The 27,972-nt window shown below is 45.0% G+C and overlaps 1 protein-coding gene across 2 annotated transcripts in view; it reads right to left on the bottom strand.

The window, feature by feature from the left end:
• Positions 1–27,972, bottom strand: part of VPS8 (VPS8 subunit of CORVET complex) — a 66,274-nt gene that overhangs the window by 16,926 nt on the left and 21,376 nt on the right. For both annotated transcript variants that reach the window (XM_066194152.1, XM_066194153.1), the window contains 21 exons: positions 27,921–27,967; positions 25,994–26,216; positions 25,176–25,265; positions 23,982–24,033; positions 23,681–23,723; positions 22,873–22,945; positions 20,886–21,005; positions 20,274–20,345; positions 17,693–17,812; positions 16,638–16,694; positions 16,188–16,270; positions 14,821–14,905; positions 13,829–13,927; positions 10,829–10,918; positions 10,350–10,396; positions 6,297–6,438; positions 5,591–5,680; positions 5,121–5,163; positions 4,243–4,346; positions 3,118–3,196; positions 1,764–1,846 (listed from right to left, as the gene is read on the bottom strand). In XM_066194152.1, the coding sequence (XP_066050249.1) occupies positions 1,764–1,846; positions 3,118–3,196; positions 4,243–4,346; positions 5,121–5,163; positions 5,591–5,680; positions 6,297–6,438; positions 10,350–10,396; positions 10,829–10,918; positions 13,829–13,927; positions 14,821–14,905; positions 16,188–16,270; positions 16,638–16,694; positions 17,693–17,812; positions 20,274–20,345; positions 20,886–21,005; positions 22,873–22,945; positions 23,681–23,723; positions 23,982–24,033; positions 25,176–25,265; positions 25,994–26,216; positions 27,921–27,967 (1,842 nt within the window). The remainder of the gene's footprint in view (positions 1–1,763; positions 1,847–3,117; positions 3,197–4,242; positions 4,347–5,120; positions 5,164–5,590; positions 5,681–6,296; positions 6,439–10,349; positions 10,397–10,828; positions 10,919–13,828; positions 13,928–14,820; positions 14,906–16,187; positions 16,271–16,637; positions 16,695–17,692; positions 17,813–20,273; positions 20,346–20,885; positions 21,006–22,872; positions 22,946–23,680; positions 23,724–23,981; positions 24,034–25,175; positions 25,266–25,993; positions 26,217–27,920; positions 27,968–27,972) is intronic.

Here is a 27,972-nt window from a genome sequence, read left to right as displayed (position 1 = left end):
ATAGAAGAGTAAGTGTTAAGAGGCAAAGTCAGCTTAGGGATCCTGTATATCAACACCACCGCTCCTTCCATAGGATCTTCTCTTGATCTTTATGATGTTTTTTCCCACACCTGTTTTTCAGCTACAAGGTATCGATTACTGCCCCATTTTATGAACTTCTGATACTAATGCTCTCTACCTGGAATTCAGTCCTTTCCTCTGCACTTAAAGAAGTCATCATTTTTTGCTCTAGTTGTTCAAATAATCTGCCTTTCCAAATCTCTCTTCACTCAGACTGAATTTGTCAGGCTGACCAGGGAGGTGGAATGAGGAGGAGCAGTTCCTCCCTGCCTCCAAACCCAGTGACCAGAGCTGCCACATGCTGCTCTCAGTGATGCCTGACCATTTCTGTCCTCAGTAAAGCACTTCACCTGATGAAGCATCCCCTCAGCCTCCCCAGCAGAGCCATCACACCAACCACTTCCCTCTACAGCAAAGACATTTCACTCCCCTGCTGCCTCCAGGACATCAGTGCCAGCCCCTGGAAAAGGGATTTTCTACTGCTGCTAAAAGAGTCCATCAGAACAGAAATAGAATGAAATATGTGAAGACTGCCATCAACAAGACTCTCCCTTCATCCCAAAGGAGAACAGGATCTTCCTCCACACTGTCACACCTCCCAGCTGTGTTATCTACACAGTGGACACTGCTTTGACTCCCTCCCCATCTTGGCACTTCTCAGCACAGCCCAGAAAAGCCTCCCTTCCCTGCCAGCCTCCCACTCACTCACAGCTTCTCCATCCTTTCCTGCCTACATTAAACATCAAACAAAGCCCATCAGGAAATTATGCCGAAACCTCAGCTAAAAGTAGACTAAATAAGTTATTGAAGAGCCATTAGGTTTGCTTGACACTTCCTTTGATGAAACCACACTTCATTTCAACACACTTTTTATCCACTCTCTTGCAACATGCTTTGCTATCTCAGGAGTTTGTTCAAAATCCAAGGCTGTGTGTAATATTAAGATCAAACCAAGAGGTTGCTAGAGGTGTGTGTTCACCCTGTGAAGCCTGTAAGCCCTTTTCCTCTCCCACCTGGAACAGAAACCCTGAACAGTGTTTCAACGCTGTCTCAACCCTTCAGTCATTCCACTCCAAAACACAGGCAATTCTTCTAATCCCTTTTCTGCATTTCTCAAGGTTTGTTATTAAATCTCAACATCGGTTTTCATCTGTTTTGCAAATTAACAAATTGCAGTTGCCTGCGATCACTCAACCCAAGGTCCTGCCTAAAATCAGCTCTTCTGCAAGTTTGCTACTCACTAACTGCATCTCTAAAATAATATTGCACCATCAATAATATTTTGAGCCCAATCATGATCTTTCTGCAAAGCCTATACACTTTGCTGTAGTGTCTTCACAACTGTCCATCCCAGAGCCAGAGCCTAAAAGGCTTCCAACAAATATAGTGCCAAGTTTTGGGAAATTCATTGTGGCTTTGCCCTTAAACCTGCCAAGTTTCAGTTCCAAGTAACTGAGACCTTTGAGGTACTATTTTATTTAGTTTGAAGGAATTACTTCAGTTTCCTTCTCCCAGCCTATGTGTTCCCACATGTCTCCCCAGATAATTCTATCAGCTTTTACACCTTATGTTTCACCAACAGAACTTTTACTGAAACACTGAACAGACAATTAGCTGATCTGATCTCCAGGGACCTGGGAATACCTTTGCCCTGTAACCCAGTGGCACAGCTTGGTGAAACTTCCTTCTCCTCAGGAACTCACCTGGAGAATCCTCTGCAGGATTGAGGGAAGAGCAATAAACGCAGCCATGCTGTTCAGCACTTGCATTGTCAAACTCTTCAAAGCTGGAATGTCAAACAACAGCCACAGCAGTTCATTAGGATTCCAAGAGTAAAGAGAGATCAGTGTTACAGATAAAGAGAAGTTTTATTTCAGGTCATGTTTTCTGGTTTGAAAATAGCTTTAATGTTTTTTTTCCTGCACTGTCTGCACTAAGCACACAGCTCTTTGCAGTATAAAGGGTGGTTACAAGGTTTTGATCCCACAGTACCTCTGCATTCCCTTCCACACCCCCTGCAGTAAACACCCACATTTTCACTGACTTGGTAACACCACCATTCCCTTTTCCTACTGCTACAAATCCCAGTTTGGATCCTTGTCTGTGATATGGCCCACAGACTCTAAAACTACCCAGAGCACTGATATTTGCATGAAACTTGTTCCTAGCATGGGTCTAGGATGGAGCAAAAGACATTATTCAGAGAATCCCAGAGTAGTTTGGCTTGGAAAGGACCTTAAAGCTCATCTAGCTCCATCCTTGCCATGGGCAGGGACACCTTCCACTGTCTCAGGTTGCTCCAAGCCCCTTCCAACCTCACCTTGGACACTTCCAGGGATGGGGCAGCCACAGCTTCTCTGGGCACCCTGTGCTGGGGCCTCACCTCCCTCACAAAGAACAATTTCTTCCCAATATCCCATCTAACCCAAATCCCTCAGCCTTTCCTCACAGCAGAGCTGCTCCATCCCTCTGTTCACCTTGGTGCCTCCTCCAGGCTCGCTCCAGCAGCTCCATGTCCTTCCTGTACCGGGCATTGGCAAGACCAAAGCATCTAAGCCCCTTTTAAGCTACTCTTATCTCTCCCACAAAGGGAGGCTGCTGACTCAGAAGTGGAGTAAAGAATTTGGCTGGGGTATTCAAGTCCCACTGATTTTATACATGGCACACAGGTGCAGGCAGAGGTGCACAAAAGGGCTGGGAATGCACAACAACAGTGTACTATGTCAGGAGTTCTCCAAGTGCTGACTCCAACCTACAGAGCCTTTGTACACATCGTGCGCCTTGGCTCCTTCACAGACCATCCTCAATGCAATCAACTTATTAGCACAGCCTGTGGTAGGCTTCCTCTTCCACACAGGACAAAATTGTGTAAATGAAAAAAAACCTATCCACCTGACAGCCACAGCCTACCAAACACCCAACCTGAGCTCCCTACCAGTCAGGGAGCAGAATATTTAGGAATGGAGTAACAAAAACAAGTTTTCTTCTATTCATTCATCAGTGGAGAGACAGCACACAACTTTTACTGTTTGGGGTCACAAATGCCAAAGTACTCACATTCAGAGTATAAACACTGCGACGAACCAGAGGATTTCTGTGGGGACATCATGGCCTCAAGCAGGGGAAACCAGAGGGCCTGGAATCATGGAATGTGAAGAAAAAACAGTAAGGACAGGGCAGTCCTAAAAATGAACTGTAAGCAACATCAGCAACTGGCCAAGACTCACTTCCACATTCTGAGAACAGAACTGTGATGACTGCTGTGGGACAGAGCTGAAACATGGTAAAGTAACCTCAGAGCAAAGCACTTGACTGGAATTGTGACAATGATCTGTATTCGCTTCACTCAGTCCTCAACTATTTCCCCATGTGAGAGACAAACTCTCCAGGGTAGAGACAGCTCACGGAGTGGGTAGCACAGTAAATGGACCCCAAATGGAAAGAAACATCTAAATTCTCTTCATATCTGTTGTACAATGACACCATTGCAGGGAAGAAATGGAGCAAGTCATCTCTCACACTAGGCAGTGCTTGTGAAGAAATTAGAGTTCTTGACTTCCAGCCATACCACCTCCTCAGACATGGGAACAACATTCTCTGTTCTGAGTTCAGAAATTCCATAAATTATGCAGAATCTTAGGACTAAAGATGCCTTTGTGCCACTGACATGGGCAAAATGGAAACACAGCCTCAGTGCGAGGAGACGGGCAAAGCCAGCTCCCCCTGCAAGAGCTCAAGGCAGCTGCATTACCTCCCCCTCAGAGCCCAGGCTGACACTCAGTGCAGGGGCTGTGAACAGCTCTGCAGCCACAGTGACAGCAGCAGCACCTCGGTGCCACCAGGAAGCTGGCACAGAGCTCACAGTGCCTCTGCAGTGTCTGACTGACACTTGTGCCCAACTTCCATCTGGAGCTGGAAAGGGAGAAAGGTCGTGGTCTCTTCCCTTCCTCCCTCTGACCTGAACTTTGCCTTGGTTTTCACCCTCATGAGTGAGGATTTCACTCTCACTCTCATGGCTCCAAACCCTGAAGCACCACAGAGAGAACACAAGGAGAGGCACACACTGACTGCCTGGACATACCAGTATCCAGTGGATGGGGAGTGCAAGAGCTACATGAGGCAAAGCTTCAGGAGACACAGAGGCCTTGGTTGATTCTGGTGACACATTTTTGACTACCTTACCTCTCTCTGTTGCTGGTCTAAGCTATGAGAATTCCTCTGGCAAAGTGCAATTGTTTTCATTAAAGTATCTTCAATATTTTCTAGCAAGGAGGGTTCAGCTGAGCCTAAGTGTCAGGGAGGAAAATGCAAATTACAATTATAAAAGCTATTAGACAAGTTAACTCCCATTAGATAAGTTAACTATCAATCCTTCTGCAAAATAAAATCATGCTCTTCATCTCAAGTCTGCTCACTACTGTCAGCAACTACATTATAAAGACAAGTTCTGATTTTTGGCACTTTTCCTGAATAGCATGATAAATTGGGGAAGTAGAACATTTCATTTAATCAAATAAGGAAGATCTTAGCTGTGGTTTAGGATACAATTAAGTAACAACTATGGGCACTGCATTTAATTAGGTGCCCATGAGTCCTTGGGCTAGTGAACAGCACATCTGTGCACACACTCATTTTCTGTGGGCAGAGCATTCTTATTTATATATCTGAAAAATCTGCTTTCAAAAAAGCTACTCCCAGCTGTCTCCCATCACTGTTCCCATATAATGCCAGCTGAAGCTCAGTATTGAGTTTGATGGATTCTGACACGGGAAATGTGTTTGGTAAGCCAGTGAGAGGACCAGCCCCAATGGGAAAAGCTGACAGGGCAGCTGACCACACACACCCCAACCATCCCTCAGAGTGTTCAAGGTCTCTACCAAGATCAGAACACCGGAGTGAGGGAGTGTCATCCAAATAACTACCATATGAACAGTGTCACTACAATGCCTAGAAACCTGAAACAATCTCATTATACCAGGTGACAGACACAAGCACTTCACATTTCTGAGTTTATCTGTCTGTTTTTGATAGAAAATAGAACTGAACTAGGTAAGTCTTACTTTCATCATCTTGAGTAAGCATCAGCAACTGGCTCTGCAATCGCTGAAATAAAAGAGAGGACACAGAACAGTCAACTTGGGAGTTTATTCCCAAAAATCCTGATAGAAATGTTTGTCAAAGGTGTGGTTACACAGGTTTGCCCCCCTTTTCCTCCCCAGCACAACTAACATGGCATAAACATTTTTCCAAATATGGAAAGGAAAGCAGGAGCTGAAAGATGATTTTTGGCTATGAAAAACAAATTTCAGCATCTATTATCTTCTAAATGTCTGAAGACTTGTCAGAAAAATATACTGATGTTCTGAGTATGCAGACACCTCAATTTATTGGTATTTGACAGAAGGCAAATGCTTCCATGGATTCTAGTGGGAAACAAATTGAGGAACAAAGACAACTTCCAACCTGAGCACAGGCCAGCATGCTGATGGAATGGCAAAAATGCCACATTCAGGATTTGGGAGTACTGTACCTCAAGCATTACCAAAAAGGCACCATGGATATCTCCCTTCTTCTCTAGCAAATATGAAGAAGCCTCATGGAGCTGATGTTTTTGGGTTATCTGAGTTGAAAGGAAAAAAAAAAAGGTTAATGTCTGCCTGAAGAAAGCTGCCAGTGTTCGTTTATCCACAAGACAATGCCAAGCAGATGGCCAGGGCTGGAAGTGCCTGTGCTCACAGGCACCTTACCCAGGCTGAGCAGCTCTCCTGCATCTCCTTTTATTTCTCGGCTTGCACCACTGCCACCACCAGCACTCAAAAATTACTGGTACAATTTCCATACAGAGAAGGAACAGTTGCTCTCCCAGCACAAGGCAGATTTTGGCAGCGTTGCTTTCCAAAAACCCCAGGCCCGTGATTTCATATACCCCCAACATGATTAATTAGCAGCAACACAGCCACCCTCTACTCTGCAGTTCCTCAGCAGCTACAGAGCACTAACAGCCCTTTCTTATTAGCCCTGAGACCCAACTTAGTGTTAGTCTATTAAATATATCCAGCTGCGCTGCAGAAGAGTAGTTTAGCAGCTCAGAGGGACAGAAAGTGCTACAAACAGATGGAAGAGCACCCAGGAACTAATCCAAGCCTAAAGTAAAGTACCTTTACAGCACTTTAAAGGGGTAGGAGCTGATGTGAATGCATCCCATGGCCCCTGTTGTCATACATCTCCGTTCCTACCTGGATGGTTTCCTCCAGTCTGCAGTATTCCAGAACTTTGAGTGTCTCCAAAACCTGGTCAGGGCTGTACTGACAGAGCAGCTCGATGAACTGCTCGGTGATACAGGGTGGGAGGTGTAGCAGGTCTTGGTTAATGCCTTCTCTGGAATAAAACAGGCACAAGAGACCAAAATGAAATTCTAGCCAAGAAATTTGGCCGGGAAGAAGAGTTTCTTATTCAATTGTGCATTGTCTTTTATCCTTAATACAGAAGTTAAAAAATCTGGTTTTAAGAGGAAAATTATGCTGTTTCTACTAGTTACTGGTGCTGGAGGTCCCCCAGCAGTCATTTCATTTGTTCCACAACACATCCTCCTGATGCCTCAGTACAAATTAAGCTCTCAAAGACCCCTGCAAAGAAGAGACCAGCACAGATCCATCTCCAGCAACTCCACGGCAAAGAGGCACAAAGAATTAGCCTCATTTCCTCAATGAAACCTTATAGTCTGAGTGCTCTGTTCAGATCCTGATTGTCTGTGTCCTACAGACCTGCTCTGCATGTGTCTGAGGAAACGTTTTGTTGCTTTTTGCTTATTGTTCCTGAAATTCTTCTTTGACTTCCTCTACCACATTTTAATGTTTCATCCCTTTGATCTACCTCACTGAGAAGGGAACTCATACTTCATTTAGAGAAACATCCCCACTTTCCAATCCCTGGGCTCATTATTAAGCATACTTCTCATGTGCAGAAACAAAAGAGAGAACAGAACTTTGAGCAGTGCCCAAGTCCCTTTGTCCTGACAGTTTCCTACTGATCTTGTTTTTAAAAGGAGCAACATGAAGGATGAGACTTCAGAGTGAGGAGGGGAAGGATGATGCTTTCCTGGAGTCAGATACAGCACCTGCAACCCTTAAATGAACAGCAGCTCTCTGCCACTGCAAGTTATGCTTCCCATGGCAGTCCTAAGACTGGTGCATCACACAGAGAAATAGTGCAACTTTATCCTGGCGTCAAAACAGGGGTTTCTGCTGAAGCTCCTGCTAGGAAAGGAAATGGATGAGGTGTATATATTGAGTTTTATTACCTTTCTGAACACAAATTCCTAAGCAGGAGAAGATCTGTTAGCGTGCAAACCCTACAGCCATGGGATTGAAAAGGTCTGATATCTAATATCCTCTCTTTCCTGAGAGTTACAAAAGGCATATTACCGTCCAAGAAAGGCCAGGAGAAGGCTGTGGCTTGAGCAAGCCAAGAGAGCAGCCTGCTGTGATTACAATGATTATAAATGTGACATGTCCAGAAACAAAAGCCTCACCCATGTACTGATCACAGTGTGCAAAGTATGAGCACAACTCTACAAAAACTGTGCCCAAATTAGTGTGCTCTGACAGCAAAGAATGGACCTTGAGGGACCAAACAAGAACCCTGAATTCTGCATTCACCATCGACTCCTCCCACAACGAACACCTTGTAAACTCCCCCAGTGCCTGCAAGCGAGTGAGTCCTCTTGTTTTTCTATGAGTAGACTAAAATAAAACACTCTATCTAAAATGATCTCTTGTCTGGCAAGATAGAAAAAATGGCAAGTCGTGCACCTATAGCATGAGAGTAAACTTCAAGTCTGGAAATAACTCCTGCACCAAGTATTCATTATTTCATGAGCAAGCTCACCCTTCCTTCAGTCACTTATTTCATCAAGAAACACAGAGAAGAGACAATGGAAAGAAAGCTGGATTTGGATAATTTCTAAAACTAATCAACAGTCCTGAGACTTGTAGGTCCTGCTCAGCTACATGGGATGGTGTTCACTCCACTATAACCATATTCAACGTCTCCCCTGCATAGTCTTTCCAAAAAGCAAGAGAAGCACTGGTTTCTCATAGAACCTGGCACAAAGGAGCCCTGTAAGTGTCACAGGCAGCTGGGCAGAGAGGAGAGCCCTTGGGAAAAACCCTCACGGTTAAGAAGTCTGTTACTACATTTATAAACCCAGAACATTGTGTTGCTAAATAACTTAATATTGTTGGTAGAATACATAAACACAAATGCCAACAGACAATGTTTCGCTGTGTTGGGTTTTTTAAGAGGAAAAACTCAAGAGTTTAAAATGGAAATGTAGCAAAGACTGTGATTAATGAGCTGAGCAATCCCTACCAAGTCCTCTGTTTCCCGGGGCCGCTTTATGCTACAAACATTCAGACATTTGGTTTTAATTTCCCCAGGCAATTCCTGTTAACCCTGTTTCCTCCCTTCCCCCTTCCACCTCCTTAAAAATAAATCTCTAGCTAAATTAAATGGGCCAAATTAATCCCTAATGCAATTCCACAAACTCAGATAGTTAGACCAGCATGATGAGTCTTGTCCCCATACGATCAAGCAATCATTTGTATTTGAGACCTTAGAAAGCTCATTTACTGCTCTAAGAATCTTTATTTTGACAAGAATTTTGCTTCACAAAAGCATAGAAACATTTAGATTGGATGAAAAGAGACAGATGTTGCAGGACAGCCTAATCACTCTTTTATGTACAAATATACGACAAAGTGTGGGTGCATCTGCAGTTAGGTCTGCAGAGCAAGATTTCCCCTCCTTCCCTGCCTCTCCCAGGATACAGTTCAGGTCCTTTCAATAGGTCTTAGAAGAAAACAACTTCAAAGCACTGAGAACAGATTCAGGATCTGAGCATTATTAAGAATAAGCCATGGGGCCATGTTCCACATGGAACATCATCCTTGAGGGAAAAGCAGAGACCTGTGGAAAGATCAGATGCAGAACGTTGCCTCCCATTGCTGGTTTGAACACATCAGGTGTTGCCTGTGATCAGGAGGTAACTACAGGAGAAATGGGTCTATTTAGCTCTAATTATGGTAGAGTGAAATTAGATATGTTTATTACTCAGAGATTATGGGAGGCACTGTGTGCATAAGATTAGAATCCAGGTTAATTACTACCTTCACTGGGTGCAAGTGATACCACAGCATAAACAAAGTCCCACTTAACATCCAGCTGAGTTTCATTTCTGCTCAACTTCTTTTTTTTTTTTTCCTAATTAATCACTGATTAACTAAATCATCTGATTTCTTTCCTATAAAACCCAACCAAGATATTTTTTGATTTTGTTTTGATCCCAGAGAAAACAGGAGGTATGGAAATGAACACATTCCACACAAACATTTCCTGTAGAACTCAGGAAATAACAAAATATATGTTTAGGGTTTTGGCTTTGGTTAGTTGGTTTTTTCCTTAATTTACATGCTAACAAAATCCAAGAGCTGATTGATTCATTCCAGGTTCTGGCTTCCAAAGCATGCTTTTTATTCCACTTCAACAAAAACTGAAACATTGACACTTGGATTTAGATAATATTGCCTTTTCCTACGCCTCATCTTCATTAAGAACAAATAATTTGGAACTAATTGACAAACCAAGATCTCTCCCTCAGTTGCATTAACAATTGCTTGAAAGCAACTGGAGCTGTGCATATATAAATGTCTTGTAGCATTTGATACTGACTTAACAGAAAGAGAACACAGTGCTGAAGCCCTGAAAGAACAGGAGCAGATGGAGAAAGCAAGTAGTTAAAAAGAGGAGCTTGCAGTGAAATATGGCAGCAGTTCTGAAACAAGACTGAAATTAAAAATGTCAGTGGACCAAAATGCTCTTCTGTTTATGGAGCACCTCAGTCAAGTAACCAAAGGAGTGGGCTGAGAAAAGAAATCTTCTCTCAAGGGCAATCTGCCCCTGCTGAGAAGAGAAATGGGTGCTCCAGCCCCAGGGTAACCATTCCACGGCCCTCTGGGGCAGCAGTGCCAAAGCTCCCCCCACCTGCCAGAGGCAGCACATTCCATGCCCTGGAGCCCACAGCACATCCCAGGCAGGGACTCCTCTGAAGGATGCTCCCCACAATGCCTCTTTTGGGCTGTCCTTCTCAACTTGGGGCACCCTGAGGAGCAGGTCGCCTTTCCTAAGCCTGGTCTTGGCCATAGGCTGGCTATTGATGCACTGTTTCAAAGAACTGATTTTAATCCACGTTTTCAAGCTGCAGTTTGTAAACAGTCCAATTTTCTACATACCTTGGATCAAGGAGACTCCTCAGGAACTGGAAGAGCAAGAACTGGTCCTGTACAACAGGAGGAGACAGAGTATTGTTATTTTAAATAATGTGCTATAAAACAGTAATCCTTGAACTATATCCACTGAAGAAAACACAGCTCCCAGCTGCTGCCAGCTGAAGGAGCTGCTTTAGGCATGTCTTGCACAAATATTCAGAGGATGCTGCTGACAACAGCCCTGCTCTGGGACTCCAAGCCATACTGAACCTCAACTAAAAGCTGCAACCAGCAGCTCTGAGCTTATACATTTTTATGGCCAGAACCCTACAAACAGGCCAAGTAACTGAGATGTAACAATTCCTACCAGTGAGTAGCTACAGCCTATCTTTCTTCTGTTTCTGACACAGCAATAACTCACCATGACTCTTAGCAATCATTTCCTACAGGAATGACATCCCTACTGTACAGAAGCCCCAAACTAATGGAGTTTGACACTTCACCTGCAGGTTTGAGATGATGCTCTCGATCTGCTCGCTGAAGTGAATGGCTGCCAGGTCAGCTGCTTTACCTGGGCTCAGCACCAGCAGCTCCTTTGGGGGGGAAACACAAGCAAATTAATTCCTTTTGATTTCTCAGGCAATATAATTATGCAGCATCACTGAGCCCATCCATACTGCACCTTTGCCTAGATGCAAGTGTAAGATAACAAACACCATTGCACAAAGAGAGATGTAGAAAAAATAGAAGGGTTGTTGGTAAAAAGGGATTTTTGAAAGTTGATGTTTCTACTCCACACCAGGCTTTGAAGAATACAAAACTCTTCATACCAAGAACCCATCTCAGTCCTTAGGAGAGGAAGTTATTCATCAAGTTTTCTGACAACTGTCTTTACCCCCTGCCAACAAGACATTCCCAGTGACAACTGCAAGCCAGCAGGGAAGAGGAAACCACCAACCCTTAGGAATTTCTCAGTCCAATGGAAAGTGTTTAACTGGCTTGAACTGAACCAAACCAGAGGTTTAAAAGCAAGTTTCCTGTCACTGATCACCATAACTGACACCTGTCCAGTCATGAAAAAGCTATTTCTCTATTGTAATACAAGGAAACAAAAATCGTTTAGATGCCTGTGGGTTTGCTTTCTGTCAAGCTTGAGCTAACAGGCTTCATATCATACAAGTTTACACAACCTGCAATGTGAGCTTTTTGCTTCTAACCCCTCCAAATGCATCCACACTTCCAAATAAATGAGAAGCAACTGCTGCAAAACAATACTGTGCACCTGGTAACCCTTCCCAAAAGCCCCTGCTGAACCTAAAAACGAGAAAACATTTCTTTACTGAACAAAAACAACTGTTACAGCGGTAAAGAAAGAAAATTTTCAGAAATGTACACCTGGCAAAAACCCCAAACTGAAGAAGTTCCTTAGCAGTAGCTTGGCCTCCATACAGGCAAAGCAGCCACTAAATACAGCCAATGCCAGCAACAGACTGGGGTGAAGGGAAGCAAGGAAGAGCCTGACCATTCCACAAGCTCTTTAGGAAGAGCTGTCACAGATGATGCCTTTGGTGAGGTTTCCAAAGGAAAACCTGCCTACTCCACAAGAAACTCTGCAGTGTTTGACCCCACAGCTTTACTGCACAAGCTCAGCCCACAAACCAAAGCAACCAGGAGATCTCAAGCACAGCAGTGCAGAGGGACACAGAATGGATGCAGTGGCACGGCCTTAATCTATTTGTCTCTCTGGACAAACCCTTCCTGGGAGCCTCCAGGAACACCAGGCTGGAGGGAGCTGGCCCAATCTCCCTGTCTGGAATCACTGCAACCTTGAGAGCCCATCCCCCAGCAAAACGTTTGGTGCTTGGGTTTCCATCCTCTCCAGGTATCAACAACCTGCAGACACGGTACTGCTCAGACAGCCCTTGAGGGGACAGTACGGACACAAGGCATGGGGCTATGAGGGTAGAAAAGGACCAGTACTGTGACTGAAGAGAACAGAGTTTCTGTTTTGAAGATAAACATCAAGGAACAATGGCTGTGGGACGATGGGGAAAACGAAAAGTGGCACTGATCACAAACCCCACTTTCTGCCATACAATCAGCAGGAAATCCTCTCCAGACACTGCTAGTTTTGTCTGAAGAGGTTGGTTTGCTGCATTCACACCTCTGCAAATGGCAGTTGTCCTAAGAGCTGAAATCACAGTTTCACTCCAGTAAAGTAAACTATTATTTACTGTTCCAAGTCTTCTGAATGTCTGAGAGTAGGATTAACAGTGGAAAAGGACAAAAGCCCACAGCAGCTACCAGGCTGCTAGACCACGCAGTTTACCAATCATGGGAAATAGAAGACGCCAAAATAAATCAGGGAGCTGATCTCACTGACAGCACCTAAGAAAGGTGACCCAGAGAGGCCATCACCTGTCCAGCAGCTCTCTGGGGGACCAGGGATGCAGTAGAAGAAGGAAGCAGACACAAGAAGCAGCACAGCAGACAGCAGCTTGCCCAGCCTGGAATCCCAGCTGCTCTAACAAAGTTGCAATGAGCCAGGCCTGCTCAGTCCCAGCACAACCATCCCCACCAGTCCCACAACTCTGCCAGTGCCTCTGGAGAGGGGCTGTGAGCTCAGTGAGCCACATGTCAGACAGCTGCAGTCACAGGGTTTCTTTGTGCATTGCCTTTTGAATCACGCTCCCTCTTGGTCCATTTTCTCATTAGTCATGCACTACTTGCAGATGCTGGTAGAAACTAAAAGTACCCTGGACGTGCCCATTAGCTTTTTGTCTGCCTCACAGGATATAGATTCACTGGTCATTTTCTGCTAAGGAGTGTGGTCTGCAAGACTTATTTTACAGACAGAATTATTTTCCTGGCTTATCTCCAGATCACCCTGGTGGGGACTGAGAACATCTTATAGGAACTAGAAATATTATAGATTCTCCAAATCTACTGACTGGACAATCATTTCAGACATGTTCATTCCCTGACGCTGACAGAGGCTGAAGACATGGGAAAAATTCTTAGCTGGAGAAGTCTAGCAGCAGCCTGTGTCTTACAGAGAACTCATGACCCCATCGTCCCCCAGGTTAGCAGTGCCAGCCCACCAGGCCTGAATGCACTTCTCAGTGTGAGGATCAGGATGAGGAGCCGGATCCCACAGCCTGTGAGGTCAGTGATGTCCATATCCTGCCTTGCTGCTGCATGCTCAGGAGATGGAATATTTGCTAGTGGATCCCTCTCCTGCTCCACAGTGCTCACTACCCATCACCCCCTGAGAAGGCTCCATTATCCAAAGAGCAGCACTTGAAACCAGGAAGCCAAGGAAGCCAGCCTGAATCTGAGAGAGGCACTTCCATTAATGTGTGAGAGCTCTGGGCTTACGTCAGAGCTGTCTCAACAGCTGTGACTCAGCACTGGACACTTGTGCTTATGGAAAAGCACCCAGCAGATCCAAGAGCCATTAGCAGGAGCTGAGGGACCGTGGGTGCAGGATATACTGTACCTACCTCTATATGGTCCAAAGCTTTCTGCCACACCAGCTGCTTCTCCTCAGCACTGTAGCCAGGCATGGACAGGATGTTGTGGATGTAGTTGAAAACCTCTTCCTGTAAGGCATAAACCCATAAATGCTGCAGTGTGCTCTGCAGCACCCCTGATGGCACTGGCTTTTGGAAACAAGAGTGTTTCCAACAGCCTTGGGATGACCTTAGGGCTAGTCCTCTTCAAGCAGGTCAGGATGTGTTATCTGCAGGGAGGCCGTATGTCCCTAAACAGTTCCCGAAGAACTGCAAGGAAAAGAGAGCCAAGAGGAATCTGATGCTAATGTGTTAAGCACTGAGGTCAAAGAGAACTGTTCTTCCCCAACTAGAAATGTGTCCCTCTTGCCCACAGGGAAAAAGGACAGGACATCACTTGAGCTAGGAGCACAGGCAGAGAGAACATTCTGCCAGAGGGTAGCTCAGTTTCCCCAGCACATTCCTGAACTCCTCCCTGACACTGGCCTCTGCCCCAGGCACTCCTGCACTGTCCCCAGCTCAGGTGCTCTCCTGAGTCATGGTTTTCAACAATCTCACTATCACAACCTCCTCTTCTGACTTCTTCACCCACACAATGTTCAGCATTGTGGGTTTATAAGGACCCGGCGAGGACACATTTGCCAAACTCTCATCCCAACTTCTGCTGGTGGTAGGGAAGGGAATACCTCAAAAACTGTGGCAGGTATGCATACCAAAGGTAATGGCAGAGAGATAATAAGGGCAGAGAGCCTGTGTCCAGGGGAAGAAATGTGGGGACCAATGGCAGAAACAAAAAAGTACTGCAGGTAGCCACATCTGCAGTAAACCCCACCTTGCACTCAGGTTTGATGTACTAGCAGTACATTTAAAAATAAAGAAAAACTCTGAAACTTAAAAAAAAAAAACCAGCCCAGTCACTGTGGCCAGCAGGACAGGCTGCATGGGCACAAAGCAGAAGGGCCAGGAGCACCAGAGCCACTCACCTTCCGCAGGGGATCCCGCAGGTAACAGCTGATGATTTTGTCATAGCGAAGCTGCCGTTCATACATGAACTCACAGATCTGATAGCTGAAAGGAGAGGAAAACTTCCCATGTCAGGAAAACCACACAGCTGAGCCAGCACAACAAACAGGCAGCATTTGGAAGTGTCTGACTTTAGGGTTTTCAGCACACAGGCTGGGTGGCTCCAGTGTGCTGGAGTGCCATTTGTACCAGCCTCAGGCCAACCTGCCCATCAACTTCCCTCTTCTGGGAAATTATCACACAGAACAGACAAAAGTGGAGTTACTAAGGGGAGAGCCAAGGGACAGAGGACAACAATTCTTAATGAAACCAGGTCTCACAGGTTCTGCTGTCAGAGATGATCTTCCCTGTTTCCTCAACACTCTGATCTAAGCTAGGTCAAATCCACTACACTAATTTGAAGAAATTCACTGAACATGACTCAACAATGTGTTATGACACAGCTTCCTACCTTCCACATTTTAATAAGCATCTTCAATATTTTGAGACTTTACATAAAACAGAAGTAACTGAGTCAAACCAAATGAACAGTCTGATAATTAATATTACACTATAGCTCTTTCAGCTCTGATGGAAGTGACTGAGCTGGGGGGGGGCGCTGGCTGTCAAATTCTCTGAAGCAAGGGGAAAAAATGTATTTACTGAATCTGAAAAATTTGATAGAGTTACTCCTTTTAGGACACACAGGAGAAGAGGCAGAGCATACCCCCACTGCCCTCCCTCTGGTCCTTTGTAGCATGGTGGATTCATTCATGTAACACCCAAACTCACAACCTGGATGAAGATGCTCTTCCTGGCTGGCTCTGCTCTGGCATGACTCTTTCTGGAATCATAAGGCATCTAAAGGAGATACTGGAAATTCTCAGCCTTTCCAGACACTGTTTTTGTCTCTCCTACTCAATTCTAAAACGAGTACCATGGGGGTGGCTCCAGACCCCTTCATGCTTTTAAATCCACCTGTGGGCCTCACCCCAACCAGGCATCTCCATCTGCCAGGGGTAGAGCATTCCAATATACAACTGTACCTCTGAACACAGCTTGGGCTCTAGGATAGAGATGTCAAAACTCATCAAGTCCCACAGGGTTTCTACCGAAGGGTTTCCACAGCTCTACCCCTTCTTTTCTTAACAATGCTATCTCTGAGAACATCCAGGAAAGAAAACCTTGGACTAAATGTGGACATCTTAAATAAAGCATAATGTGAATGCACAGGGAAAATAAGTAACTCCAAACACAGCTGCAAAGTAGAAACAAGAAAAGTGGAGCCAAAAAAGAGCTGTGGAAGAGATTTAAAAGCATTTTTTATATATTGTGTCCAGCAACTCACAACTCAGCCTTCTCTGCCATTTGGATAAGGCGGCTCTCTTCAAACTGCACGATCCCTCCTGCCTGGAGCAGCTCTAAAAGGACCTGCAGAGATTGAACACCAGTTATTTACAGGGCAGCAACAGCAGCCGAACAGCTAGTGCCACTACAAGTACACTGCTCCTGCTCCATTAAACATAGTAAGAACATAGGGCTGACTGATTTTTTAATTGATTGTGCTTTAAATAGGAAGGCCATGAGCTTATGAGAACTTTCCTGCCTCTGTTCTTGGTGCTGCAGGCAATGCTGGGGTGGGACCCTTCCCTCCTGCTGTGCCCAGCACTGCCCAATATTCCCATGCCCATGTTTTCGGCATGTGACCCAAAGCCCATACTCACTCCCAAGACCAAATTCTGCTCCACAGCCTGGCCCTGCCTGGTGCTCCAAGGAGCATTCCCTGCAAGGCTCTTACCTGCTGCCTCTCAGAATGCCGGGAGTCGTCATCAGGGCTGCACAGGAACTCCAGCACCTGTGCCAGGGAGAGAGGTTGGCGTGAGCCAGGCCTGGCTGACACAGCTGGGGGCACAAAGTGACCAGCACACCCCGAGCACCAGCAGTGCCAACAGCAAACCCCCACACAACGGCACCATCTGAATGCACCTGGTCCTGGAACCAAACTGGGAATACTGAAGAGCAGAGAATTGCTGAAAGACTCCTGAGAGGGAAACACAGGAGTCTGCACCAGGATCTAGGACCAAACTTTAGGGAACCCAGGGAATATAGAAGAGCTCAGGGAACCCCATGTTTCTGCTTCAGACTACACACCAAAGAGCTGGCATCACTACACCGACCCTCTCTCCTGGACTGTGCCATCTCATCAGGAAATTACGTAGTTCATAAAATTTAATATATATGTGGAATGAAAGTGTTTAATAATCCAAATCTGCTTAGCCTCTACAGAGTTCTTCAGATTTAAATTAGGACCAAGGACAAATATATTCTATTTCATTTTTATTAGTGCTCATACATCCCCTTATCATCACAGCACAACTGCTGTAGCCAGTGAAGCCTCCTCCTCAGTCCCAGGAATTTCTGGGGCTTAAGGTGGGATACAAAGTTAACTCATTTGCATTGGTGCAAATGCCTTTTTTAGACAGCAGAGGAGGTAGGGCCACCTGAACTAAAAATTACCAACTACATTTATGTGCTCCATAAGCTCACTAATGTAATTTTAGTTGACATGCCTTATCCCAGACTGGCTTGGGTTGGAAGGGACCTTAAGGCTCATCTAGTTCCACCCCTCTGCCATGGGTAGGGACACCTTCCACTAGACCAGATTGCTCAGAGTTTCATCCAGCCTGGCCTTGAACACTTCCACACTGCTCCTGGGAAACCACAGCAATGGCCCAGCAAGATTAACGGTTATAATGCACCAGTACCTTCAGATCTGCTCCAGTCTACAGCACTGACCATGCTTTCTGCAGTGGTGCACCCTGCTTGGAATGTCACACACTCAGGAATACCTGCCTGGTCAAACAGTGTCCTGTTGACAAACAAGGTGTTGTTGGGCTTGGCGAGCTGCCGGGCAAGGAAGGTGAAGAGACAGCCAACCTGTGATGGGGTGAAGTCAGAATTCTCCACCATGACCTGAGAAATGTTAGAGAGAAAAGGGAAAAATAAACTCACAAGGGATTGATTCTGCAGCTGCCTTTGGGAAAGTAACTGGGACAACAAGAAATCCCTGTGAGCCATGATGTCTCCTCCTCCCCCAGACACCTCCTGGTGTTAGTCCATCCTGAAGATCAAACACAAGTCCCCTTCCCCAGCATTCAGCTGTGTCACCTGAAGACACAGGCAGTGGATGTGTCCTTGCTAAAGCACTTCTGTCCCAAAGCTGAAGAGGCTCCACCTCCCTGCCATAAACTCAAGGGAAGAATTTTTGCATGTCCCTGTTTTTCAGGTGTGAAGAGGCTCCAAACCCACATTTATCTCTGCCTCTGTTGATCATGGGACATGCAACAGCTTCTGAGCAAAGAAATGTTGTCACATTATTAAATTACTATAGGAGAAAATTACCTCAAACACCTCATTTCAAGCCCCAGGCACTCACCACTTCAACTGTGGCATGCAAAGAACTACTTTAATAGCTAAGAAATGACTGCAGGTTTGGGGAAGAGCTTTTGTCACGTTATATTAGTGTTAGTCTAACAATATTTAGAGAAACTTGTGGCTGTGCTGACTTGAAATTACAGAAAAAATGAGTACCTAAGAGTCACTACAAAAGGGATTGAAAATCCAAGAAGTGCTTTTCACCTGTCTGGTGTATAAAACATGAGCCTGATGTGTCCTGACTTGGTGTCTCCTGCTTCAAAAAAAAAAATAAAATCCTAAACTCTAAGTGAAAGTGAAATGCCCCTGTTTGGAGAGTCCCCTCTAAGAGCAGTGTGTTTAACTTGGGAGGAAATCCATCACCTGGACAACTCTGTCAGCTAAGATCTAAGAGCTGCAGTAGCAAAGCCTCGCCATGGAGCAGCTCACAGTTTATAACCTCATTCAGTCAGAGCTGGGTGGAGTCAATTGATTTCTTCAAGTGACCCAGAGTTCCAGACCCCCAAGAGATGCAAATGGTTTTGTGACACAAGTGAGGCAGGCAGGCCAGACACATTAGAGAATCAAGCAGAGCTCTGCTTGAGACACCAGCTAATGTAATCATTCTTTTTCAGTTTTCATTTTCTGTCTCAAAAGGCTATTTTTCTTACAGGAGCCTAGTCAGAACAGCACTACCTAACACCATTAAAAAAACTATTCACTGAAATATCTGGAGTGTTTTATTAATTTTGGCTTTGTTTTTCACAAACCGGGTCTACGTGAAGGTGAACATACCGCACCCCTGGAACAGAGCAATTTCCCAGAGGCTGCAGGTCAGCCACATAGATGATACATTTGGCAAAAGTTTTGATCAGCATTAGCAGAATGTCTACGTTCACCAAACGATTCCAAAAGCACAGCTATTTCATAGGGGTTTTCTTAATTGCTAATGACAATTTTAAATTGAAAGTTTCAAGAGTTTTTAACTTTTATCCAAGAGAACAGCAGATCAAAGACCAAAGGACTGACAGTTTTTGTAACACCACATTGTTTGCCTGAAGATGCAGTGCTGCAGCCCTTGTCAAGTTGGCCTCCTGCTGTTGGTGCCACAGGAACACATTCCCAGCAGCTCTGGAACGTGGCTGCAGTGTGCCACCTCCTGCTAACAGCAGCTCAGGACACAAACCAGAGGGGCTGAGCCATCACAGGGCAAAAATACCCCTCAGAGCCATATCCTGCTTGGGCAGGCTCACAAAACCCCTCACAGTGGCATTGTCTCAGCCCACTGCAGCAGCACTGCCACCCAAGTCACTCACCGTGCCCTTGTCTCACCTATCAGTGATGACAGGGACAGGGAAACGCTACTTATGCTATGTTTATGTATAAACAGCTTCCAAGTGGAGTCACTCATGATTAATGGTGACAGCTTGGAGGGGAAAGCTAACGGCGCCTGGCAGTGAGAGCTTTTAATGGGAACATCCATTGTTGGGAACAGGAGCTGGGGATGACAAGTGATTTCCAGAGCACCAGGCTGATAACTGACATTCCTCTTCTCTCCTAAACTAAAGATAGGCCTGTCATCCTGGAAATGCTGCATGCCAAACACAGAATTTACAGGCACAGGGAACAGGGATTCAGCAGAAAAACAGTGGCACCCTGCCAAGCACAGGATACCTGGGACCTTTTTACCTGCTCAGAAGGAATCAAGGAGTAGATTCAGTGAGAAGCAGATAAAAAAAGCTTAATGGTGCAGAGACAAGAAATTTGACAAAGTACCACCCAGGTGAAATTACAGGAAAGGAGACCTCTCTGTCAGCATATTTGAAGTGCATGAATCATCATTTCTGAATATCCAACTGAGAGCTTTGGCTGAGGTGAATCCATGCTCCTGCCCAGCACCTTCTCAGAGGTGTCAGCCAGGGCAGGACAGGAAACACCTCCTCCAGATTGCAGGCTGTAGTGCAGAGCAATGCATACAATCAGTCAGATACAAGAACAGTTCATTTTTAGGCACACTCACTTTCAGAAGAATGTCCACAATTCTCTGTTGATACTCCACAGCTTGCTTATCATTCTTAAAGTCTTCAAAAGTCTGCAAGAGGCAAAATGCTGACACTTTGAGCAGAATCCCTCAGAACAGCAAACACAAAGCAGGCAATGCTGGTTTAAGTCCTTTCTCTGCATATCCCTAAACAGCAGGTTCCAAGATATAATTTGCTCTTCTGTAATTACCAAAATGGTTTTTACACATTCAGGTTAAAGTAACGGGTCCAAATAGACATGAGAAATTCTAGAAATTTGGAAAGAAGAGAGAGAGACTTCTATGCAGGGGATAGAGATAGATACTAAAACACACTTTACAAATACATTATTCTTGGTTTACCTCTGTTTTAAAGACAGCCTCTGTTGTCAGAACTTTCACTGTGTAATGCCATGTTCATCACTCTGTATTTAAGGCCACGAAGGACTACTGTGATTCCCTCTAGTATCTTATAGAACAAGCACCAGAACTGTTCTTGCCACAAGCCAGGAACTCCTGGTTTAGCTAAAGCATGGATTTATTGACAGGAACCTCAGTGATGATAGGAGAACTGGCACTACATTTTCCTCTCAGAAGGCCAGGGTCTCTTACCAGAGCCAGCACATTGAGGAATTCCCGTGTGTCGAAGTGCAGCAGGGTCCGGACGTAGGGATACACCTCCTCATCCACAGAGCCCTCAGCAGAGTGCAGCCGGATCAGAAACTCAAACACCTGCAAGGACAAGGCAAGCAGATTTTCCTATGGATTTCAGATCACTGCGGGCACAAGTGCATGGGAAAGCAGCACCATTATCTGCTTTGCACTCAAGCTTTAGAGCCCCTTAGGAGTCCATCAGTTCTTATTTGAGTGGTGTTTTCTGTTGCTTGTCAGCACTCCTTACACTCACCAACCAATTTAAGATCAATCAAAATTTAAGATCAAACAAAAATAAAGGCTTATTTATACTTGCAGACAGAAGCGTGTGAAATTAGAAAGCTCCCTCCCCTTCCTGGCAGCTTTCCTGGGAAGCTGTGCAACTCCTCCTTATCCAGGGCACAGCTCCTCTCCTTGTCAGCAATGCACTTGGGAAGAGACAGTCAATCTGCCCCCTCACTGTGAGGCACAAAGCTTTTGGCACTGCAAAGGCTGACTGAGGTGCTTTTCAACTCTGTCTCTTCCACTGACTTTGCAGTTCATGAAATTTGAGGCCGTCTTCCAAAACAAACTCCCTTTACTGAGCCCCTGACAGAGGTGTCCAGACCATCCCAGGGAACCAAGAGGGCAGGGCCAGCTGCAGGTGTCTCAGCCAGGCTCACAGCAGAGCTGGCTGCCAGCAGGAAGGGAGCAGGAGGCTCCAGGCTGGAGCAGCACTCAGGAATACGTGTTGGGTACACACTGGGATCCCACGGACATCTGACGGGCCATGTGCTCTCCCAGCCACCCTCTCCAAGTGTCATGTTCCCTCATTTACTCCTGTTCTGAGTTAATCTTCTGTCAGCACAGTGGCAGTGAATCCAGCAGGAATTAGCAGCTTGCCTTTCAGATCCACACCTTCCCTGCTGGCCTCCTCGATCTCAATCTGGCACCTAGGACTGCTTAAGAAAACAAAACAAACCCACCAGACAAAAAGGTGTTACTTAAGCCCAGCTCTCAGGAACACCACCAGGAATCACAGAAAGGAGAGGCTGAAGGCTCTTCCCAGGGCTGCAGCTGCTGCTGACTGGGCTCCTGCCTCCCCTCACAGCCTGAGCAGGGGACAACCCAACAACCCTGGGAGAGGGCAACAGCCAGTGCTTGGCCCAGCAAAGTGGAGTGGACTGGTTTGCACAGCCACTGAGGAAAGGGGCTGCAGGAACCCAGAGCTACCACGTACAGAGAGCTGCAAGCTCTGGACTAGGAAACAAAATCCAAACACAGAAAACTACAAACAAAAATCCATCCCACATTCAAACACCGGTTGTTCCATTGAACTGCAAAGTGCAAAAGAAAAAGCACTCCCTCTCACTGGAACCCTGAAACTGAAGGGAAATGCTAAAAACACACAAAAAATATTTGTTGTAAAACCAGCCAGAAACTCAGGAAGAAGTTTTGTGAGCACAGAAAGTGATGATCAGGAACATCCTCTGTTTCAAGAAATTGTCAGATTAGTCCAAAGGAGTCAAAAGCCTTCAAGAAACCTACAACCAAGAGCTACTTAGAGACATTTCTCCCCAATGTCAATCTTGTGTCACATGCATTTGAAAACAGGGAAGACCCTCCCATTTTTGACACGTTAAGTTTACAAAGAAAAAACAGCTACACATTTCTGTTAACTCTGTGGTAAAGAATAAGGCAAAAACCCCAATCACTGAGAACTCTGTGTTCCCACACCCCAATTTACAATTGAAAGAAAAATATTACGTTTAAATATTCAGACTGCAACAACTGTTTGATTTCATCCATTAAAAACTAATTCTGTAATTAATGGGATATACTCCTATCACCAAGACACAGTTACCAGTCTGATAACAGTTTTCCCGTGGAAATCCATGAAGTAAGACATATGCAGCTTCTTCTAAAAACCTCAGGTGGGGAGGTTGCCTTCTGAGACGTTTCTCACCTGATTTTTCACCAAAGGTACCAGATCTTCAGGAATATCACCCAGTGGATACGCACGGCCTGCCAAGCAGCAGCTACAGAAAAGGAGGGGAAAGGCATTTTAATACACCTGACATTAAAGACATTGACAATTGTTCATTTTTTGACTTCATTTTAAGGATGCTCTTAACACAAGGCACACCAATTTATTTTGTAAATCATGAAAGCAAGAAGCATCCCAGGCAGCACTGCTGTTAATACACACTGAGCCAACACACTGCATGAATTTGCAGTCATTCCACAGCAGGAAAGTAATGGAAAAACTCAGTATCTCTCACAAAATTTTCAATTTTAGGAAGCTGGAGTAATGCAGAAGCTAACTTCACAATCTTGCAATCTTGCTCAGACTCCAGAAACAGGAATTCACTAATGAATCCCTCCTGTGCAAGCTCCTGCAGAAGACAGGAAACCCAGCAAGGAGCAGCTGAGCACAGCTATCCCAAAAGGCAGGACAGAACATGGCCTGCTACAAAACATGAGGCTACAGAGCCCTTGGTCAAGGAGCTCTGTCTCACACACAACAATTGTGAAATTAAAAATGTACATCAGCAGTAACTTGGGCTCTAAGCCTCCAACTTGATGCGTCCTATTCACGCACACCACGTGCAACAGGAAGGGATTGTAAATTTAAGTGAGCTGTAGCGAGTACCCACTGCTATTTTATACAATCTTTCAGACCCTGAAACTCCCAATAAGGTTCTGCAACTACAGCAAGGCTAAAATCTGGTGCCACCACAAGGCAACACCTCACACTTTCTGAAGGACCTTACCTTATATACACAAGCAGCTTGTTGCCCATCACCACCTGCTCATCTACAAAACAAAAATTGTTTGTCACCCTTTCTTCACAAGACAAGACACAGAGATGCAGTTCTTCTCACACACACAGTTTATCATACAAGGTCGAGCAGCTTTACACACAGTAAATAGTACTAGAACACTGTTCTGCTTGCCAAGACCCTTATCTTGGGTATGTATTCCCTTTTTGCATCTCTTCATTGGAAGTGACTAGGGATATTCAAAATATCAAGTATCAAAACTAGAAATCTTAAAAGGGAAAGCATTCTGTACCTGTGAGAGACTTTCCAGCATTCAGTGGAGGAGCAATGACTTTGAACAGCTTCTGTAACAAGAAAAAAGGCAGAGCTCAAGCAGCTGGAAAAAGCTCAAAGCAAAGAACCTGTGTGGTTTTAAAGCAGAGATCAGTGGGGTGTTTTCCACAGAAACTCTTTATCACCATGCCTTCTAATTAAAAGGCACAGAGGACTCCCAACACATGGCAAAAGATGCTTTTTACAGCTGATTTCACAAAAAAATAGCTTTCATTTCATCAGCTCTAACCCTAAACACAGGCCACGCTAAAGCAAAATAATGTTCAGCAGTTCCAGGGGTCAGTCAGAGCATAACCCACCAGCTCTACATCCTGTTCCAGTACATCCGGTCACTAAACAATCCTTCCACCTGCTCAGCAGGGTCACCAGAGCCTAGCTTGGGCATGTAGAATGAAGACTTGTCTAAACACTTGCCTCTAGAAACAAAAGCTATTTGTACTCATACAGCTATTGTTCAGTTTTCAGATGTCTTTTTTAAAATTATGACCAGCTAAAGAGCCTCCTTCCTTAGAAAAATCAAATGAGATCACAGCTGCGAAAACTTAGGCAGGTGAAGATTTTCCCATTTCAATGGTCCCAGCTCTCAATTTCAGCACCACTGAGAAAACATCAGCAGGGCTTCCATGGTGAAACACATTTGGGTTATAGAGCCATTGGCACATCTCCAGAATAACCAGCAGAATCAACAGGGCCTTCAGAGAGAGCCTTACAGTGAGTCCTGTGCTTCCTGCTAAGAGATCTCTTCCCGGTGTTTAGAACAAGGCCTGTCTCTACCAAGGGCTGTTTCTGACCTTTTGTATGAATTGTGTACATGCAGTCTCCTTAAATAATCATGTTATTGTCTTCTGCTGCTTTTTCTTTTTATTTTATCATCATGGGTATATTTCCTGCCCTAACTCTGCAGAGGATTTCTGCCTCAGCAGGGAATTTGGTAGTCTAAAGCACAGTAGTTACAAATTACTTCTCCCGTCTACTGCATCCAGTCAAATAAACTGCACGTATCACACACGATTTCCCACTTGAAATGGAAATGAGCAAGAATCCAGATACAGAAAAGAAAATAAAATAAGGCTTTGAGTTTGAAATGCTGTTTCTCAGGAAGAATGAGTGCTGAACACCCCAGTAACCCCTCCTGCAGGAGCACCTCTCGTACCTCCATGGGACTGATGAAGTCGTTCATCCCGCTGTTGTAAACGTAGATCATGGCATCGTACAGGCGGTTTTCCCAGCACAGGAGAACTACCTGCAAGGCAGCAAAGCACACAGCTGCTCCTAGCTCACAGTTTTCTCACTCCCCAGGCCCTGCCCTTGCACTTCCATCATCCAAGAGTACAACTTAAAGCAGAATGAGAATTTTCACTTTCAGAACCAGTCTCTGTGAAAATCCCAAACCCCCCAAAAGAGTGTCCAACTTATGGCTCATGCAGCAAGCATGGAACCTGTCTAGATTCAAACATTCATTTGTGGTTAAAGAATAAATTTTAAAAATCCAGTTCTTCAAAAACCTTGCTTGCAGTAGTTTGGTTGGGTTAGTGAATCATAACATCAATTTTCCAAGCAGCTTCACCCTTGAAATGGAAAGCCATGCCATGAGAAAACAGGACTGCTGAGCAGGAGCACCTCCCTGCTCCACTAACTGTTGTACATAACCAAGTACCCAAGCTGACAAACAACTCCAGCTTGCTGTGCTCCTTCAGCCTTTGACATCAGGTAAGGAATTCAAAATGGGAAAGAGGTGATTGGGGATAATCCTGAAGGATTTTCCACCACATTCAGCTGCTGATGCATTAACCTATGCCAGGACAAAAAGTGAGGGAGCAAAACACAGTCACACTGTACAATTCCCAACTCACTGAATTCGATCCCAGGGACACAGGGAAACCCCATGTCATGCTATGCTTAGAAGCACAAGACATGTAACTGCTGATTTATTCAGAAGAGCTCAACACAGTAGGCAGCACAACCACTCACCTGCTGTATGTCTAAACTAGTGATATCCATATGCACGATGCAGGCTTCCAAGTTTTCCAACCTGTTCTTGTCTTGGAAGTGAAGCAGCAAATCTTTCATCACTTGAGCTGTGATTCCCATCAGCTTATCACTCAAGATATATGGCTCCAAGCACTCCAGAAAGATGCCTTTGGCTACAGAGTTCTCACTCATCTTGTCATATATCTGGTTAAATAATAGATCCCTAGGAGAAAGGAGTTGTTTAGTTATCATGTAATTTTATTAAAATCTCCTTGCTTATCTACTTTCCAAGGACTCCAAATTAAATTCCATTTTCTCTCTATTTCCCAGACTCAGGACCTGAATGCTCTGTTCAGCTCCTGTACTGAGGAGTTGCACAGCATAAATCAACTACGGATGTTGTAGCAAAAAAAGTGCTGTTAGTGACACTTTAAGTTTGAGCTTCCACATTTTCCAGATTCTGTACTGCACTGGTATACAACTCTGAACTTAATATAAAGTGTTAGCAAGTTCTCTTCACAGTTTAGTTAGAAACAATTCTAACTTGTTTTGCCTAACTAAACCGGCCTGAGAACCAAGGACACTGTTTAAGCCTCGGGCCCAAAAAGTATAAAGAGCGAATTGAGGAGAGCAGTCTGGGAGGATGGGACTTTATAACGTGTGGCTGTAATCGGACAATTATCCCCAATATGTAAATGGACCAAAACTTATAGAAGTGTGAGAACTTGTAACTGGTCGTCCATCCTGGGTGTAGCCCTGGCCAGGGTCTTCTACTGCCCAAGGTGCATCCTTTGAAGGCTTTTTCAGTAAATATCTACTTTATTCCTCTAACTCTGCCTAGCCTCTGTTCTAGGCAGCCTCTCAAGGCATCAGTTTTTGGCCACTACATCAGGACAGCAAGGCATCTGGAAAACCCTTGGACCAGAGGAACACCCAGCTGCTGCCCCCATTCTCACCAGCACTCCCAGGGGGCATCAGAGCCAAAGAATCCTCAGATCTGGCACAGAGACACATAGCTGAATAAAGGTGGTGTTTTGTTTGGTTTTGCACCTGAGTTAGGAGTTAAGAGATCTCATAGTTTTGTTTAGTGTGGAAGGACCCCAGTGGGTCCAGACGGAGCTGCTTTTACGTTTGCCACTCTGTCTCATCCGCTAGCGGTGAGAGGGGAAGGCTCTCTGGAAGAGCAGAGTTTTAGCACCACAGTTGGTGAGTTTTGGCCTGGGGCCAGCACTGGCACAGTGGGTTGGCTCTCACATGCTGCTCCCAAGGCCTTGAGTTCCAAACCCCCACCTTACTTGTTCTGGCTCTCTCTTTCCCTTATTTTAGTTTTTGCAGATTTTCTTAACACATAAGTATTAAGACATGGGGTGTGTATTCGCCTGTGAGAATAATAATAATATTCTTTAGGTCTAGTACTGAAAAACTGGTGGGAGCTAACCAGCGAAGAGTCATTGCTTCTAAAATCCAAACTTGTGAGAATCTCAGAAAAAATGTGGCCAACTTATAAATTAGATAACCATGAGATGTGGCCTGAATTCGGTAGCTTAGATAAGAAATTAATATCAAACTTGATATCTCGCTTGTGAATACTTATGAAGACAAGTATTTTGAAGAATTAGACTATGCTAGAATTTATATGCTTTTATCATGTTATGTTTATCATTATCAAGGTAAGTGATGAGGATGACAGGAAAATCTATTGAGGCAGGTTCTTTGTTTGAAGCAACTTTTCTTCCTCAACACATCAGTGCAAATTTAAGAGATGGTTTTGTGTTTTAGGCACTCCTCTGAACTGTGCTGTGACATGTGCTATGGAATGATGGGATGCAATTCCTCTACACCACGTGGTGTCACAGGAAACAGCCCTGGGGGCTACCTGGGGTGCAGGGGTCTGCCCTGGGGGACAGGCCTGCAAGCCCAGACTCACATGCGCTGCAGCAGGAGGCAGTAATCCACGATGACAGGCACCACATCCTGGG

The sequence above is a fragment of the Chamaea fasciata genome, unplaced genomic scaffold (assembly GCF_029207755.1).
Source record: "Chamaea fasciata isolate MVZ Bird 193981 ecotype frontalis unplaced genomic scaffold, bChaFas1.0.hap1 SCAF_11, whole genome shotgun sequence".
NCBI classification, from domain to species: domain Eukaryota; kingdom Metazoa; phylum Chordata; class Aves; order Passeriformes; family Sylviidae; genus Chamaea; species Chamaea fasciata.
This window is presented reverse-complemented; position numbering and strand designations above follow the sequence as displayed.